Source organism: Oenanthe melanoleuca, chromosome 3, assembly GCF_029582105.1.
Source record: "Oenanthe melanoleuca isolate GR-GAL-2019-014 chromosome 3, OMel1.0, whole genome shotgun sequence".
NCBI lineage: Eukaryota > Metazoa > Chordata > Aves > Passeriformes > Muscicapidae > Oenanthe > Oenanthe melanoleuca.
In genome coordinates, this window is record NC_079336.1 from 55444185 (window position 1) to 55463212 (window position 19028).

Sequence of the window (19028 nt, forward strand, 5' to 3'; positions counted from 1 at the left end):
AGCTGGATGGGAAAGTCAGGAAACTGAAGTTGTGTCCAAGTGATCAAGTTCAAAAGGACCTTTAACCTTGAAAGGTTAGAAGTAAAAAAGAAAATGGCAAGCCAAAAAGTGACTTGGAGGAGCAGATACAAGTGTCTGAGTAGGCTTGGGCCCTTCAACCTGGTAGAGAGTCTGTGGAGGTGAGATATGATAGAAACCTGAAAAAATAATGAGTGGCACAGAGAAGATGGATAGCCATTGCTTTTTTTCAACATTTCTTCTGAACGAGAAATGAGGGGATGTGCAGTATATCTGAAGTCTAAAAACCAAAGTGATTCTTTGCATAAGAGATCCCTGAGGACTCTCTTTGAGTTAAAGTTTATACAGAGAGAGTGATTGGATAAGTTTGTAAAAAGGGACCTTTTGAATGTTACTAAATATATAGAAACTGCTGGAAATAGCCAGAGCTGAAAATAATGGGAGGTCATGGGATTGTTGAGGGGGACTATCTTACTTTAGCACTGGTGTTGGTGGCTGAACTTAGCGATGGAAGTGGTGACTTGTAGAAGAGTTACTGTATAACCTATTTTTCAGTGAGTGCATGTTACTCTGGGAATAGTACTCTAGAATATTTGGAGTAATGCCCTTGAGCAGCTTAATAATAAAAAAAAAAAGCTCTGAAGCAAAAACGTTCAAAAAATGTGATGTCTGATGGTTTTGTCTTCATTCTGTCTTCACAGGAATCTCATGGTCATGTTCTTTTGGATATTCCCGTCACTAGAGAGCAGATGAATCACTATCGAGCTGCAGCCGAAACTGCTCAAAGTGAACTTGCAGCACTTTCAGTGAAGTATGACTCTGCCCAGTCAGAGGTACATCTAAAAATATTTTCAAATCCTTCTCCAAACCTGAGGATATTTTGCACTCACCTTATACAGAGAATAGAAAGCTTGCAGAAAGTCCAAAACTTGCTTTTGCTATAGAACCTCTGGGTTTTTCTTTTTAGAATGTCTGTATGATTTTTACTTTTCTTCCTTCTGTGATCAAAAACTGATTATTAGTTTGTATTTGGACAATTTGAAGCACTGTAGCTTTTTATCATCATCTAAGTGCAATATTTTTATGTTAAGCCTGAAAATGAATTAAATTGTGGTTGTATAAACATTCAGATAGATATCCTCCTGTTCTTCTTGGTGAGTTAAGATCTAGCTGCTTATCTTTACTGATTTCTCCCTTTTATTCAAGTTTTTTATTTAAGTCATTGTGTTTGTGCTAAGGTTCAGGTTGCTTGTAGCTAGAGAGGCTGCAGAACATGTACACATGCTTTTTCTACTCTTCCTGCTGTGTAGGTGGTTTTTCTCAGCAGAGGATTTATTACAGGATAATTTTTAGAGCTGCCTTATTTCCACAATTTCTTTTTTTAACATATAACTGGTTAAAATTGATTTGATTGAAATCAGCAATGTGGGCAGTGGTCAGTTTTAAAGTGGAGGAAAATTTGCCTTTAGAAGACATGAAACGCTTACATTTCTTCACATACGGAACTACAGGCATAAGTGTGCGTTGGCTGAGGTTTAATTTGATCACTAGATGCTGAAGTTACTGCAGGGTTCCCCTACATTTAACATTTATCCAGTACTGGTGCTTTAAGTTTAAATTTTAAGGAGTCATAGAGAATCTGATGTTCTCATACGAAGAATTTATTACTGGAAATGGTGAATGACTTTATTGCCAGAACATCTGACTGATTTATAGGATTTTCAAGACAGTGCTTGCAAAAGCATAGTCAAAAAAGCAGCTGTTCATGCTCTTGTTAATAAAGACCTTCATGACCTAGCTGAGGTCAGAGCCTTGTTCTGCTGAGTGCTCTGTAAAATGCACGATATGGGATTCTTCTTGCTTTTTCTGCTATTGGAACTGACCACAAAGACAATGGACAAACGAAAAAATATCACATGGGGAGATGAACCACAGAGAAATGTTAAGGTTATGAACACTCTAAGATACCATAGCCTGGTCCAGCTGCCAAGCAAAGCAATGCTATTGTTCCTTCAGCTGCTCATTTCCTTCCCCACACTGCCCCACCCCTTGTGCCGGCACAGGCGTATGTGCAGCTTTTACGGTGCACTGTTGTGTCAATGCAATTGAAAAATAATTCCTTCTGAATTGCATTCTGGCCAGATCAGTTTCCCAATCTTATTTCACCTTGCAGCCATATAAGTGTTTCTTCTAGCACAAAGAAGAGGGTGGAGTATGGAAATGAAGCCCATGAACCTGAGCAAAAGCCAAGTTGCTTTTCTTGAATTCAGTGCTGCTCCAGAGTGTCTGATAAACCAGTGCTTGCATGTGAAGCACAAGCTTATTGAAGGCTGTGCTGCTGCAAGGGTGATCCTCCTTCCTGATTTCTCAGCGTTAGCCTGTGCCCTGTGATTCTCTTTCTCCTCTGTGAGAAAAAGTGAACTATTTTCTATCCGTTGTTATTGAAGGTGTTTGTGGGGGAGGCAGACAAACACAGAGCACGAGGGAGAGGACAGACATGCGTGGCTGGAAAGAGGAGAAGCAGGAGACCTCCCTTTTCCAAGGCAGTTGCTGTTCTGTTGGCTCACTGGCCTCTCAGATTTCTCTGAGTGTCTTGGGTTTGCTCATACTGAAAGACTCCAATAGAGACGTGGATTTCCCATTGTCCTGGATTGCAGTTTAATGTCTTCAATATTTTTGCCTTAAAATGTTTGCCACGATTTAGAAGTTCTGTCACTGACCATAAAGAGCAGTTAACTTGGCTAAATTATTTGCCTGTTAATTTTATGTTATAGGATGGAAGTCCTTCAGATTGCATCTTGCTGCTTTTATTTGGAATTGATAGGAATGGTGAAATATGCCTTAATGTTTCTTGAGACAAAAAAGTCCACTTTAAATTACTTGTTCCTAGTAACAAAAAAACACATTAAAATTTTGTTTGCCCAGTGAGTCTTCCTCAAGTGCAATCTCCTAGAAAAGCTTCTAGAAGAAATACTTCAATGGAAAATGGTATTTTTAACAAAAAGAGAGAGGAAAATCTGCTGAACTCCATGAACTCTTGGAAAGTTCTAACATCATCCCTGTAAGAGGTCTTTAACATTTGAAAGTGATTTTCCTCCTCCTACCCTTCCTTAAGAGGCTCTGTTTCCATGTAAATACAGCGATATTTAATTGGATTATCATACTCAAAAATAACTATTTGCATGAGATGCTCCAAAAATTTACTTGCCTCTGAATATGCCTCAAACCATCAGAAGGCTCTACATTCATATACAGGATTCTTTGCTGTTACAACTCCCAGCAACTCTAGATTATCTGTGGAATTGAGCACCAGATTTGGAAGCAGGCAGGCAGCAGGCAAAAAAAAGGGAGGAGTGATTGATGTTAATAACTTTGCTGTAGTGCAGATACATAGAAGACATGAGTTAAGGTTGTGCAGCAGAACTTAATTCCTAAGTTCTGAATTAGTAAATAACCTTCTCTTCCTGTAAGATGTTGTCTTGAAAAGTTGTATTGTGTTACCCAACAGTAACTTCCATTGCTTTATCTTACTTCTAAGAAAGTAAAGTTGTGTCCCTCTATGCAGTCTTGTAGTGATAGAAATGTGTTTCTTGTCACATTTCTAAGCTTGTAATATAGTCATGCTTTTCAGGCTGGGAAAACTATTCTTCATTCATATTCTCCTTTTCTATCCATAGCTCCTTAAACTCAGGTCGAGCATGATCTCTAAAGAAGCTTCTTTTCAAAAGCTGAAGGCTGAAGCTGAGAGCTATAAGGAAAACAATGCTAGACTGATGTCTCGCCTCCTGTCTTTGCAAACACAAATCCAGGAGATGGAAGAAGAGCTGTGTGTGCTTGCTGCTTCTAAAAACCAGGCTGAGCTGGCAGCTCAGGGGGCATATAAGGAAAATTTGGAGCTGAAGGAGGAGCTTCATGAGAAAAGTGCCAAACTTAAGTATGAGTCACGTGAGATAAGACACAACTTTTTTGGGGGGAGATGATGGAATGATACAGTCATCAATATGACAAATAAGTTGGTGGTTAGAGTTTATTACAGTTCTGAACTCTGCTACAGCGCCTGAGTGAGTGGAAGGTGTTGGAATTTGGATTTTGTTTTGAGTTGTTAGTCCATACATGGAGGTTTGAATGTTTTGCACTTTGAAGGTGAAATGCATTAAACTTATAAAAGATAGTATCCTTTAACTGTACTGTTCTTAGCATAGGGTATCAGAGCACTTATCTATCAGTTCTACATAATTGCTCATGTTTCAGGTCTGTAGGATGGAGACTCATAGCAAAATTGATTGGTATGAAAATATTCTTAACTTCCAAAATCAGTGTCAGTCATATTAATAGATATCTAGACTTTTATAATGGGTTTTTCTGCCCATTACCAGACTGATATTTGTGACTCTAGCAATACTGTCTACTTAAGAGCAAGGTGAGTGTTTACCAGACACCTGTATTTCCCAAATCAGCCTTTTGCACAGCTGTGCCAGGTTTTATGCATTAAAAGTGAATAATTAAGTAATTTTAAAACTTAGAAAAAAAACATTGCAGTGCACTTGTTTATTACCAGCTAACTTGCCAAAAACCCTGCCTGGAGAGTGCAATCTTACGTAGTGGCTGTTAAGATTCTTTAAAATGCTATTTCTGGTAAGGGGAAAAAAAAAAGAAGAGGAGGGAAGAAAAACCTCCTATCCTGTTTGCTTGCCTAACTCACTGGGAAAAAACTTCTGGAGTACTGTGTTTCACACTCACCTGCCATTATAGTGATACAATTAATTTTATGGTCATAAATCCTGGCTGCTCTCTTGGCGTACAACACTTGTGTAATCAGCTCTGTGGATGTGTGGTGATCAGGACCAGGGGACTGCTCCAAGAGGGAAGTGAGCAAAATAAAAAGCTCAATTTCCACCTCTACCAATCCCAGCTCTGGTTCACTGGACACCTGGAGTATGCCACTGGACTTCTGGCAAAACGTGATACTGAGGTAGTGAGTCTGCTCATTGGAAGGAACAAACATGTTGGATTGCTCATGAATGTGCAGTGCTTGCTTCCAAAGCTTTTTGCTGTCCTCAGCTGATGGTTACATGTGTCACTTCATACTAACCAGTGTGTTGACTCAGTGAACTTCAGTCACTTGGTCTGGCCACCCTGGTAGTACTTGGCCTATGATTAGTCCTAATTAGGTGTTTGAAAAAGATTTTCACTGAAAACCACTAATGAAAGGGGAGAGCAAGCCAGCACGCATGAAGTGCATATTTACATTCTGTACCTTGGGGATATAGTAAGAAATGTTTGGTGAATTCTATGATTGGCTTCCAGGATGTGCACCTCTCCTATTGAAAATGGTGCTTTTCTACTCGACATGTCTATTGCCATGGTATTTTTAGAGTGTGAACTGTCAAAAGCTTTTTTCTTCTTCTTTTTCCTTCCCTTCTCTTTGCTCATTAGTTCTGAAGAGCTAGCAAAACTGTGAAAAAGCTGTGTTCTACTTTCTTGTACCTGACTGCCTATTTTCTAGGTGCTCACACCTTTACAGCTCTGCTGCTGGTAATTAGATTAGTCGTAAAGTTATCAAGTGAGTGCTTTGTACTTCAGATTTCTTGATTTCTTTCAGCCATGGTTTTGTGAGTGGATACCTCAATTTTTAGAGCCACAGAACAGTTGTGGGGTTGGTGGTCAATCTTATATAATATTCTGACATATAGGTATGCATATATATGGCATGTCTGAGCCTAATACCTTTTCACTTCTGACATATCCCTCCTCACAACAACGGTTTAGCAACCATTTCATGGTTTAGTTTTATTGGGGCTACAGAGGAAAGGAAGGTGCCCAGAGGTGAGGAAGCTGTGAGGATACTTTTGTTCTGAGGACAGTGTCTGCTGCAGAAGGCAGAGCTCTTTTGGCTCATGGTGTGTGCTGTGCAATAGCATATGGAACTGCCCTCACGGTGTCCAGAGCAGTAATGAATGTTTTCCATTCCTCTCTGTTATTATGCCACTCTCTTTCACTTTGCAGCATTTTCAGCAGCTGTGCTGATCTCCCTGCTAAGGTTACATGTTAAATCTTTTAATGGACTGTTTTGCTTACTGATTTGTAAGCATTCAATGTACTGTGTTTGCACTTACTGTGCATCTCCTGTTGGAGTCTCTTGTGGCTCTGTGGTTATGGAATGATGCTCTGTTTGACTGCCAGCCTAGAGAGGAAGAAATCAGAAATGTAAAAGAATGAGTCCAGCAATGACTACCTTGCCCACCTTGAAAACTGAGAATAGTGCTACGCTCTGATAAGCAAATGAGTTTCAATACAATATTTGCTTTAGACACACATTTGGTTACATTTCGGCTCTTGATTTATTCTAGAGTGAGGAACTTGCTTGAGAAAGAACCTTATTTTTAAAATGGAAGCACACTAGCTTGTCTTTCAAATTTACCACTACCAATCTGCTATATCTTGCATTGTGCCACTAAGTACCTCACCTGTGTGTGTTATTGAGAGGTGTTGGAGTTGACATTTGGATTACACTAGTATAGTTTTGAGCTGTGCTTGGTCAGCTGGTTTTGCTAATCTGTTTCTTTGTAGTTTTTCATAAGCAATGTGTATTTCTCCATCATGAACAAGATTTTTTTCTGTGTTTCCTGCTGAATCAGACTGTGGTGGTTCTTCTTTGCTGGAGCCATCCTTGTCCCTGGCAAGGGAAGGAATGTAACCACATTTATACTAATGAGTTAAATTCACTGTTAATTTATTTGTTGGTTCTTGTACAGTATAAACTGACACCTGCTCTTAAGGCTGAAAACATATTTCATTTGGGATATGCCCCTGCATGATAGGCACCTGTTGAGCAGTGAAATTGCTGACAAAAAGCTCTCTTTCCTTCCTTTGTGATAGGCCCTAGATGCTGTCTTTTTAAATGCATCCCTTTCATGAGTAGTGCTTCAGAGTACTGTACAACAAAGTAGTGTCTCCCATCTCTGCTTTTGCTGATAAACTTCCCTTCACAGGTACTATGGATGTTTTACACTTCCATTGGTCCAGAAAGGCTTCTCTTGAAGTTTGTTAATCATCTCTGTCAGCTTCTTCAGAGAAGGGATGTGAAGTGCTTTTCACATATTTTTGCCAAGAGTTGATCAATGTCTCCCCCTCACTTTTTTCTAAACTTTTGCTTGCACTTTCCACTTGTAGTATCTTGAGGGCACTATTTATTCATGTCACTTGGTTCTTGTGTTTTACTCAAATTTAGTACTGAGAATGAGATTGGGATCATAGATTTTTTGCAGTGTTACTCAAAAGTAGAGATGAACAAATGTTTACACATAAGACAACAGCAAAAGTTATATATATTAAATAACAGATACAGAGAATTGAATGCAACTTTTAAAATTAATTTGATGAATTTTTGCTAGCAGAAGCTAGCAATAGTCTTGGGACAATGTATTTTACCTAGAATTATTTTTCAGGGAACATTAATCCTGATGTGTGTATTTTTTTCTGTCTGATTAGTAAATATTTGAATGAGTATGAAGAAAACATGACTCAGGCTTCTAAAATCAGCCAAAACTATGAAGACCTCCTTACACATCTTTCTGGATTCTTGGACATAGACATCAGAGAAAAAGAGAAACCACAGGAACATTTAACATCAAAGGTGATTGTGTAGGGAAATGTTTCTCTGGGGTGATTTAACAGAAGAATATTTAGTTGTCACAGAAATAAAGCAAATGATAGAGATCTGTGTATTTAATTATGGTTTGCAGACAGTACTATCATTTAAAGACAGATTTTTTTTCATACTGGGCTGATTTTCGAAGGTGCTGAACACTAACATGCCTCAGTGAACTTGGTCTGCTCTTACCTGCATAAATAATTTATCAGTATGTCATTCCCACATACAGCCCTGATTAGATACTTGGTTAAAAGCTTTCCTTAAAACATTAACATAGGGGTCAACAGGTGATGTATAAACTGTTGCACTAGATCTTAACTCTTATCTTGAGCTGACATACCATTAAATACAAACATCTGAAATGGCATTTCCTAAAACAACCCTTACTGAGTCCTGAAATAAAATGCTGTAAATAACTTTGTGGTGTTTCTGAGACTTAATAATAAAAGTTTATTATTTCTCTTCAGAATACTTCTGAAGTCCCAAAAACTAAGCTTCCATTTAGGAAAATAAAATTGTTTATATATTCCTGAACATCTATCAATGCTGCTAAAAGACATTTTATTCTAATTTTATGCATTTTACTCATCTTCTGTCTACTCTTTTATCTCTATTTTTCTTCACTTTGGAGCACAATAGTTATTTGGGAAAATTCTATTTCATTATGTTCATGTCATTGTAAGATTACAGTCTCAATAAATTAAAATTATCTAGGTATGTATCACAGTGAACGCATGCCCTCATAATATTTCATAATATTGCAAGCACTTTGAAATTTTAAAAGATGCTCTAAAAAAAGTTGTCACCCAAGATGCACTCTTGCATGCTTTAATAATTAATAAGTTAACAATTAGCACTTTAAAAAACATATCTTCATGTCTTTTAACAAGATAGTAATAAATCTGTTTGGGAAATCTAATTTGTGCTGAAGGCTGTGCCTTAGGAAATATAGCAACTATTTTTTCTGGGGTCTTGGCACATCTATTTAGTATCTTTTCCACATTATGATTTTATTTAAAACAGGATTGATCTGTTTTAGTCTTAACAAAAGTCTTGCCAGTAGGAATCAGGGTACATTTTTGCTCAGCCTTTGAAGTGCCCACATTCCAGTGATGGGGAATAGCACAGCGTACCAAAACAGCCCTAGAATCTTCCTGGAAGGGACTCCTTTTTCCAAGGTGTTGGCTGCTCATAATGGCAGCACACCAGGTATTTGGCCCTGCCCTTGAATGTGCTTGTGAAATATCTGTTACTAACTCAAACCTCTCATGCTTAAAAAGTTTTGAGCATGAATTGCAGCTCTCTTGTTCCAAATGAAAGGCACACATCTCAGAAAGCCAGGTTGAAATGGTTTGCTTTTCTCACTAAGCAGATTCATGGTCTGCTTTCTGACCTGCTTCATGTCAAGCATGGATGTGCAGCAGCAGTGGCTCTCCACCTGTTTAGTACATCATAAAGTCTGTGTGGGAGTAAATCTAAATCACAATATGCTAGGGTGGGGGTTTATAACGAGAATATGATTCTATGATTTTAACTGCCTTTCTACTCCTTTCCAAGAAGAACAGTAGAGTGCAATTATAAGTCTGGCCTAGGGGTCACCAGGAACTCCGAGTCTTTATTGGCATGATTAGGACCAGGTGTAACTGGGATGAATATTTTTAATTCTTAAATGCTTCTAAGAAGCTTATAACATTTGATTTTTTTCTCAAGGTCTCTGAAATATGTAAAGAAAATGTGACACTAAAAGACCAGGTTGCTGCTCTTCAAGAAGATGTGACTGTCCATGAGATGGAGTCTAAAGCTAACAGAGAAACTATCATGAGACTAGTTTCAGAAGTGGCCAAGGAGCAGGAAAAGGCAGCAGGATACTACCAAGACATGGAGAAACTTAGTAAGGTACATCATTGAATGGCTTATATGCTTGTCTGGTTTTCAAATGTTTTCTTGAAATTCCAAATTAATTTTCAATAGGAATTGCATAAGAAAAAATGCTTCTGAAAAAATTATGTTGATTAGGATCTTTCCTAAAGAGGAAATGTTCTAAAAAACACATTTTCCTACGGTTATTTGCAACTTCTTGAAGGTGAAATACGAAGATTGAGCAATAAAGTTTTGTAAAATAGATCTGAGGCAGATGTGATGGCTTTCAATGCTGTTTGCAAATTTCTATTTTTGCCTTCTTCTTAGTGTTGTAGTGTTTGTGCTTGCACAATCATGTAAATAAATGAATGTGTATGGTGTTAATATCTGAGGCACAAGCATGCAGTGGTAAAAAATGCTCTTTAAAATAACATTTATCTGGTAATGCAAGCTTCCTGAGAATTTTTCTACTCAGTTTTTCAAAAATTCTAATGAGAAACTGAAAGGAACTGATGGGACACTATTCTTTCTCTTAAGGCACTGGACAGTAAAGTGTCTTGGCTTCCATACACCCTAGATTATCTTTTCACTGCATTATAAATTTGTATTTCATAACCGTTGGCTCATACCCAAAAAATTGTAGGCAGAAGGATGGCTCTTGCAGGAAAGCACTGTTTCACTGTTGGGAAGCATTAGAGAAAATCTGTGCAGCCAGAGGGATGGTCAGATGAGAAATGTAAGTTAAGTCAGGTATTCAAATCCACCTAGCTGTGATTTGTGAAGGAAAAGGGTTTGATCTAAGGATTGAACTGCTCCAGGAGAACTCCCCATTAAGAGTTTGCACATTTCAAAGGATGAATGAACAAAGTGCATTTCTGTAGCAATTTTCCTTAATGCTTTGCACATGAGTGATGTGGAAAGGAAGCAGTTTAGTGAAGCCAGAGTGAAGATTTCCTGCAGGTGAAACTGTGTGGTTAAAGCTGATGGCTGGAACGTGAGAAAATAAGAGAAGAAACTTAGACTGCCAAATATGTATCTTAGTTGTGTGTGGTTGAGTTTGTAGGAATTTTTAGCATAAAGGCAACCTTGTGCAAGTGAGTTTTCCAAAGTAATACAGCATTTTCCCCACCCCTGGCATTCCTCTTTTCCTGAAGAAGAGACACCCACAAAACCCATTAAAGGATACAGTGTTCTGATTTGGTTGTAAGCAAAATACTTAGGAGATGAGAAATAGCTGGCAGCATGCTCTAGAGAAGAAAGAATTTATGGGGAAGATAAATGTAAGTACCACAAGGGTCATAAATTTTACTTACTGCTGAAAATAGTTCTTACCAAGCTGTGTACGATTTTCTAAGACTCAATGAAACTGAGAGAGAATCTGGACCAAAAACTTAAACAGGTCCTTTTTGAGAACATTTTGTTTTCATGCTTTACTTCAAACACAGGTGTGTGAGGAAGAGCAGAGTGTAGTTTACCCAGTAAACCATAATCAGGAGATGTTTTAAACCAGGGCTCCATTTGTGGCTTTTTTTTCAAGTTCGCTCCAACTGCAAAAGCATTTACCAAGTTGAGCTAGTTTTCTGAAAAATATTTTCCTATCATTATTTTCCTTGAGCCAAATACATAATTTATTTAACCAATTTTACAGAAATGTCTTTCTAAATTATTAGCATTGCCTTTCAAAAGCGTTGCCTTTGAAAAGTCCCATCTGCATAGAGGCTGCAGATTCCTCCAGTGCAATTTCAGTTTAGTGACTTATATTTGCAGACACTGAGTAAATCTGTGGAGAGGGGTTTGTGTTCACAAAAGCATATGAAGAAGTTCAGTACTGAAAAAGAAAAAAACCCCCAAAAAATGCTTTAAGTGCTCACATGTAAAGTGTGAAGTGTGGGATCCTCTGTTCTCTTGATCCTCTCTCAATCCTCCTTTGGTTACAGGAGGGGCACCAGTGGCATAAAGTCAGTCTGACTTTGCCATGTGCTTCATGCTGCACAGTTTAAGCACGGGAGCAGAACTACATGTGTTGTGACACATTCCTCTGTCAAGGTGAGAAGCAGAAATCCACACTGTTCCTGTGCCAGAAGACTTATATTTGGCTGTGTGTTTCTGGGCTGTTTTCTGGACTTAATTAATGGAACTGCCTGTAGCTGAATTTACCCAGCAAAGGCTGAGTACAAGTGACTCCTGCCTGTGTGTGCCTGCAGCTCTCAGGGCCAAACATTTTGGCCATCTTCAGTGTTACAGATTGAGATGGCAGCCCATTTGCCCCAGTTTGCTTTTAAAATTCTTCCTGAGTGTATAGAGACCATCACACATTCCTGTCAGTCATCTCCACCAAGATTTGGCCACCACACTGTTACCTGCCACCCCTCTGAAGAACTGCCTGTTTTAATTGCCAGGTAGTTCTCCACTCCCATTCCTTAGGACTTCTGTGAGTTCCTTCTCTTTGTTGGGTGCTTTTTTTTATGTCCAAGGAGGAGGTAGCTGCCTGTATCCAAAAATTCTTACTGAATAAAATGAAAGCCAGTTAATTACATATTTAAGTTAATATATTTAAAATATTCTTTAGCACGTTTGATACTTGAGCATTTGTTGCAGTCAGCTGGGCTTCATTTAAGGAACATTAACAAGTGAACAATAATTTTATCTGTTCCCCTCTCAGTCTCACTGCATGACAGTATCAACCAGCAAAGAATAAAAATGAGTAATTCTTGAAACTAATAAAAGTAAAAAAAGCAATTCAAGAAGCTGTTTTTTTGCTAATCTATTATTTTTATTTATTTCTGAATATATTCTTCTTATTTATTTCTGCATTTCTCCATCTTTCTGATGGAATATTGCAAGATTTTGCTTTTGTAAATCTGTAAATATTGTGCATATCTTTATTATGGCTGCATTTGATATCAAATTTGCATTAGATGAAAAACAACTTTTAAATCCTGCCCATATTTCTAGACTGAGAATCAGAATACTTGAGTTTTCTTTCTGTATTTCAAGAGAGTTATAACTGATTATGATAATCATAATTAGAGAATTATAACATTCTTTGAGAGCGTCTGTAGGTTCTCTAAAATGTCCTTCTTATTCTAACCAAGATTCTTTTTAATATTTAATAAATTCCTCTATGGTATTTATCTAAGGTATAGAAGAGGATGCATATATTCTTCCAGATCAATTTAAATACAGCATTGCCACAGATGAACCACAAGAACTAGTAAACTGTCTTGTTCTGTTTCACATATTTGCTAATTATTCAACCTGGAAATATTTGTGATTTCTCTCTGAGATGTTATTTTAAATACCTGTTTTGCACAGATGTGCAATGTACAAAATATTTAAAGAACGTTCTTGAAGTGTAAGCAAGCAATTTTAATTAATACAAATATATCTGCATGTACTACTGGTGCAAAATTAACCAAGAAATACTCTTTAGTATTCAATATTGGCTTATATTATTATGTTAATGAATAAAATAGATCTAAGTAGTTTCTAATCAATATAAATTTATTAAAATAAATAAATTGTATGAAAAGAGTTAATTAAAATATGAAAACATTATTTAAGGACTTTGATTGAACTTGAGAAACATGGCTACATTTTGAATATACCCAAATACTCAGATTGTAGGAAAGACAGCCAAATGATTTTAGGTTTTTCTTGTTCCAGCAGATATATACAGGAATGAGTTTCTCAGAACTTGGATTGGTTTTTTGTTTTTGTTTATAAGATGTCATTAAGAAAATACATATTAGAAACAGGTTTCAGCAGGCATCACAGATATTTCCAGATGGAGTCATTAGAGAAGACAGGAGATAAGAGCAAATAGTTTACAACCTTTTGGTATAACAGCAATAACTGGAGGTTACTGGTATAGGAATTCACCTGGAAAATACGTTCCCAGTACAGGGGACAATCCCTCCCTGCTCCTGCTGGCCACTCTATTGCTGGTCCAGGCCAGATGCCACTGGCCTTTTTGGCCACCTGGGCACAGCTGGCTCATGTTCAGTCTGCTGTTGACCAGCACCCCAGGTCTCTTTCTGCCAGGCCACTTTCCATCCACTCTTTGATGGCTTGCAGTTCCTTATTTTATACCTTGATCTTTTGCATAAACAATGTTTGTTTTCAGATGTTCGCAATTTGACAAGATGGTGATTAAGTAAGCTCCCTGGTACCGGCGAACCATTTTAGCACTGCCTCGCTGAAAGGAAAAATAGGCACTGCTGAAAACTGTAATTGAAATAAATGACTCTATTCTTTGCTGTAATTACCATAATATAGTTCTGAGCACAGGTGGGAATTTTCTAGTTTCTATTAATAGGAGCTGTCTAGAATAAAAAAGGAGAAATTGGCAAGGAATCATACAAATAACATTTGAGTCTAAAACAATTCTGAAATTACCTCAGAAAGGTGTAATAACAAATAATTTCATAAATTACAGGGGTTGTTTTTATTTATCTTTTTGTATGTTTGCCTTTACACAGCTAGTAAAAATTTTTAGTATTTTTAGTATCATATTTTTATATTTTATTTTCTAAACATGCCCTGCAAACTCCTTTCTTTTGGTAACCTCCAGCATACAGAAGTACTCCCAGATTTAACTGTTTGATTGGCAGGTATTCCATTAATACAAGTGACATACTGTGCTCCACAGCAAGCACACACAGACCCTGAGAGACCCTTGAGTCATCATCACATTCATAACTGCTCCAGGAACAGTTCAACTCCACTATGCACAATCTTAACTCATATCACTTCACTTACTGAGCATCTACTTACCACTGAGACTTCCAGAAGAATCCAGTCCCTCTCTGTAAATATTCCATCCTCTGTATTAATTTTGTGTCATGGGTATTATTCTTTCCTTTTGTGTCATGTGTGGGGTAATATTCTTTCCCATTTGTTCTTACCAATCAGAAAATGCCCTGAGAATTGAAGACTCAGTCTTTGCTGTACTTCTAATTGGTCTTGCTGCAAATATTTTTCTTGTATATGTATGTGTAAGGACTCTTAATGTTGGTATTATGGGGAGAGACTCACAATACTTTATTTCTTTATGTTTAGATGGTTAGTTTTTTTTTTTTTCTGTCATCATTTGTTTTGTGGTCATGGGTCAGGATGCATTATTCTTTCTGTCTGCTCTGACCTGTTAGGTCAAAATTTATATACAACTGAGATAGATACATATGTATTGGCTGTATTTTATTCTTTCCCAACCAAGCCTTGTTTTGTCTAGTCCCTTACTTCTCATTTCTGTAAATAAATAATCTCAGGAATTTTTGTCACAGTCAGGTAAACTGAGCTCAGAGATCAACTCTTATCACTATATTCAGGGAGATTGTGACTGTTGTTTTGGACAGCTCTGAATTGTCAGGCAGTTGGAGTTGATCATCACTGCAAATCCCTTCCAACTGAAATAATCTATTCTATCTTATTCTATCCTGTCCTTTCCCCTCTCAGTTGTAGTACTTTGGCTTTATTTGTGATACATCTTTTTCACTGCTTGTTTTTCAGGTCATATTATCCAGATGGAAAAGTAAGATTTCAATAGTGTTACAATAAAACATTTTGTTTCATTCACCTGAAAATTTTATTTATGTATTCCTTTTTTGCAAACTAATATAAGAGGTTAGTCCTTAGTATGATTACACAGACTTCAGGTTTTCATCAATTTCAGTGGCAGTTCCCCTACGAGACCCTGACATTGAGCAAATATGAGAAATATGGATTTCTCTGTCTGCAGTACCTGCTCCTGAGTTATTCCTGAATTTGTGTGGGGTGGAGAGGGTTTATAACTGATTTTAAAAATCTTGTTTAATTTTTCATGCACTTTAGGATCTTGACAGTGCTATAATAAAGAGACAGAGTTTAGAGATGGAGATCAGAAGCCTCCAAGAGAAACTGACTGTTAACCAGAAAGCTTTGGACACCTCAAAGCAGGAGCTGCACAATCTGAAGAAATCTTCCAGGGAGTTAGATGCAAGCTTGAAGAGTAGCAGAGAAGATGCCAGGACTGCCCTGAACTCTTCCGAGGCTTTTAAAGAGGAAATTGCTACCTTGCTCAGCTGTGGATCTGCAATAGTTAAACCTTCTGAGAAGGCAATTTTGGAGAGAATCCAAGAAATAAATTGCAAAGAGGAGAATAAAGAAAAAGTAAGTCAGGAACTACTGCACTTGCCCAATGTGTGCATTTATTATTCTCTTTGTGTTCCGTTTCATTTTACTCATCTGGTAGAGTGTTGATTTTTTCTGCTTAGGTTTTAATTTTGTTATCTATTTATCTAAGGTAATAGGGGAAAGCATCAATGTTTTACTAAGCAGGAAGAGTTCAGAAATTAAATTAATAATAGATGCTGTTAAAAAGAAAAGACTTGGAGTGTTCTTTCAGTTACAACGTTGAAATTTGTTTCCTCTGCCAGCAGACATCAAAGGTGGCTGTTTGGTTGCTATGATTTGGTGAAACCTGTGAACAAGTATGGATTTGCAGCTACAATGGTGACTTCAAGAACTGACTTCTTTCTCAAAGCAGATAAAATTGATGGGTTGCCACAGGCAACTTCTTTCCCTCCAATCCTCAAAACTTGCACCTAAAAATAAAGATGTGTTTTCACATTTACATCTAAACATTATTTGGCATCCAAAGAAGGTAAAAGGAAGGCTCTGGCTTGAGGCATTTGGGCTGGTACTGTTTGCAAAAGTATGTTTAGTGTATAGATAAAGGGACAACTCAGGAGGAAGGTGAATCAAAATGCAGCATGACCAATGTCAGTATCCTGACACTACACTGAAGTTTCTCACTTGCTCACTTACAATTTATTAATTTTATCAGTGAGGACTATTTATATAACTAAAAGTTACACACTAAATCAAAAACCGCTTTCAGTGAACCACTGAAGACCAGCTTTAATATTCTTGCCAGATTTTTAAATTCTAGCATCTCCTGCTGATGTGATAGTTTTTAATGACAGCAAATGGCTTTGTATTATGTCCAAGCCTGGAAATAGTTCTTGAGAATATCCTGTGCATTTTGGTGAAGTATTTAAAAAAAACCAAAACCAAAACCCCATGCCATTGGCCTTCTTGCCTACCTGGGCACATTGTTGGCTTGCTTTCAGCCAGCTGTTGACCAGCACCCCCACATCTGTTTTCACCACAGTTTCCCAACCACTCTGCCCAGCCTGTAGCAATGTTGTGATCCAAGGGCAGGACGTGGCACTTGGACCTGGCACTTTGCCGTGTTGAACTTCATACATTGCCAACAGCCCATTGATCCAGCCTGCCCAGATCCCTCTGCAGATCCACACTCCCACCCTACTTTGTGTCATTTGTACAGTGCTTGTAGTTTGAAATTATCCAGTAGCCACATTAAAACAAAAAGCAGGAAGGGGCTTTTTATTTTGCAGGCTGGCTGATCAAGCTGCATGAGTCATAGGAATGAGAAGTTGTGGAGGTCAGAACTGCAGGACCAAAAATGCAGCCTTTGTAAGATGATGGATCAGGCATGGGTGGGTAACAAGGGTGCAACCTTGTTTTAGGAAATGCCTACCTTGTGGGTTGTCCCTAAACTAAGGATGAAAGTTACACCAGGATGCCTCGGGATGATTAAATGACAGCTTCTGCTCTGCTTCTGTGATATAGTCCTTCACTTCTCATGTTTATGGCTCTTTGAAGCCTCTAAAACCACCTTGCAGCCACTCTGCAGCTTGATAAAGGGGCTCTAGGTTCTCTGGCATCAGCACATCTCTGGGGGAACAAGCTACTGTAACTCTTGTTCCTGCTGTATGATGTGAGATGCAAAAAAGCATAAAATATGTTTGTGGGTTGTTGCAGATTTATTATTGTTTAGTGTTATCTACTGTATGAGCAGCAGTAATTTCTCAGTGTTTTTAGGCAAGTTGGGGGCAAACTGTTTGTATTTAATTGCAGTTTGAGTTGGAAACCTTTCAGTGCCATTAAAAATAATGAGAGCACCGTGCACTTACTGTTCATTTTATTAACTGGTACCAAAAAGATGCTTAAAATGAAGAGGCTGCTTGGAGATGAGTGTCTGAACACTGAGTTACAAATGCAATATAATGAATTATGTAAACAAATAATTGCATGACAGTAAGAAGAAGACAGAGGGAAAAAGCAACTTTGTGTATAGAACTGCCTTTCAGTATTTGGCAGTAGTGTAGCCAGATACTTTCAAGCATTTAATTTATAAATAGTTTACAACTTAAAATCCATTATATTATATGCTGGTGTGGTAAAGTTAATGGTGAAACATTAGATTTTTTTTTTTTTTAAATTGTTCTAGTTACTTGTTTTGAGATTTTATCCTTTTATCCTTGAGCTCTGGTTAGATTACAGAAATTACTACTACTATTTATTTTTTAGGCACAACCTTTTAAACACTGCTTAACAGTTGCCAATTGGGAACTCCTCTGAGACTTAATTATCCATATCTACATTCTCCCCTACATTCTGCATGTATTTTCTAAATAACTTACATGATTTTTCTAATCAACTCCTCAATATAATAGAGATTTCTTTGGCTTATTTTAAGGAATGATAGCTGACTGCCAGGTATTGCTGCTATGCCCACATCTTTTGAAATTTTGTATCTTAATTACTTTGTATTGATTTTTTAATATATAGCAGTATCTTTTAGTTATTTGACTCATTTATAATATCTGCTGTTCACTTTTGGGTGTCTCTACTTCTGCAATTTTTTGCTGGTGGTTACAGAGTTTTCTTTTTGACTTTTAAAATGCATATATTTTAAAGATAGATATTTTGACCTATTTTTAGTAATTTGTTGATTTATCTTTCATATCTTTCTGGCATTTCCCACCTAACCCCATATGCTTTGTTGGTTTGCTTGCTCCCTAGATGGCATCTCAGCTTGAAACACAATTAGCTAAATTGACTAAGGCTTTGGCAAATCAGACCAAATTGTACCATGAAGCCCTGGAGAGGAGCAGGAAAGCTGAAAAATGTTCTGAGAATTTCCACGATCAACTGAAGCACTTGGAAGAAGAATTATTAACTGGAGACCTGATGCAAGATGGTTTGAAGCTTGAGAAACAAAAAGTAGTTGCACACATTATTTACTTTTGAATAGAAGTCACTAAAGGCAGAGACACAACTCGTGTTACTTTGGTCTCCTGGAGCACTGCAAGTAATGTGAATTAGCAAAGTCAGACATTATGTAGGGAGCAATAATTTAATACCTTTTCTTTGACCAACAACTGCAGTTGGAAGATGTTGCTAAGCTTTTGAGTTCCAAGTCCTTTACTGTGAAACAAAACAAATAAAAAACCACCCAACCCCCCCCCAAAAAAACACCAAGAAAAAACTTCCAAAAACCAACCTATACCCCAAAACCAGCTTAAAAGAAGTCCCTGTCAATATCCCATCAGAAGTCCTTCAATTATTCTCTGATCTCAAAATTTCTCTCATCGCTATGTCTTTCTCTAAATCATCTGGTCTGAAATTTCTCAAGATCTTGTAGTCT

At 37.5% G+C, this 19028-nt stretch overlaps 1 protein-coding gene across 2 annotated transcripts in view; it reads left to right on the forward strand.

The window, feature by feature from the left end:
- LOC130250692 (coiled-coil domain-containing protein 170-like) overlaps positions 1-19028 on the forward strand; it is a 45263-nt gene that overhangs the window by 18963 nt on the left and 7272 nt on the right. For both annotated transcript variants that reach the window (XM_056486605.1, XM_056486604.1), the window contains 6 exons: positions 720-851; positions 3696-3952; positions 7510-7654; positions 9383-9568; positions 15365-15682; positions 18404-18604. In XM_056486605.1, coding sequence (XP_056342580.1) covers positions 720-851; positions 3696-3952; positions 7510-7654; positions 9383-9568; positions 15365-15682; positions 18404-18604 — 1239 coding nt within the window. The remainder of the gene's footprint in view (positions 1-719; positions 852-3695; positions 3953-7509; positions 7655-9382; positions 9569-15364; positions 15683-18403; positions 18605-19028) is intronic.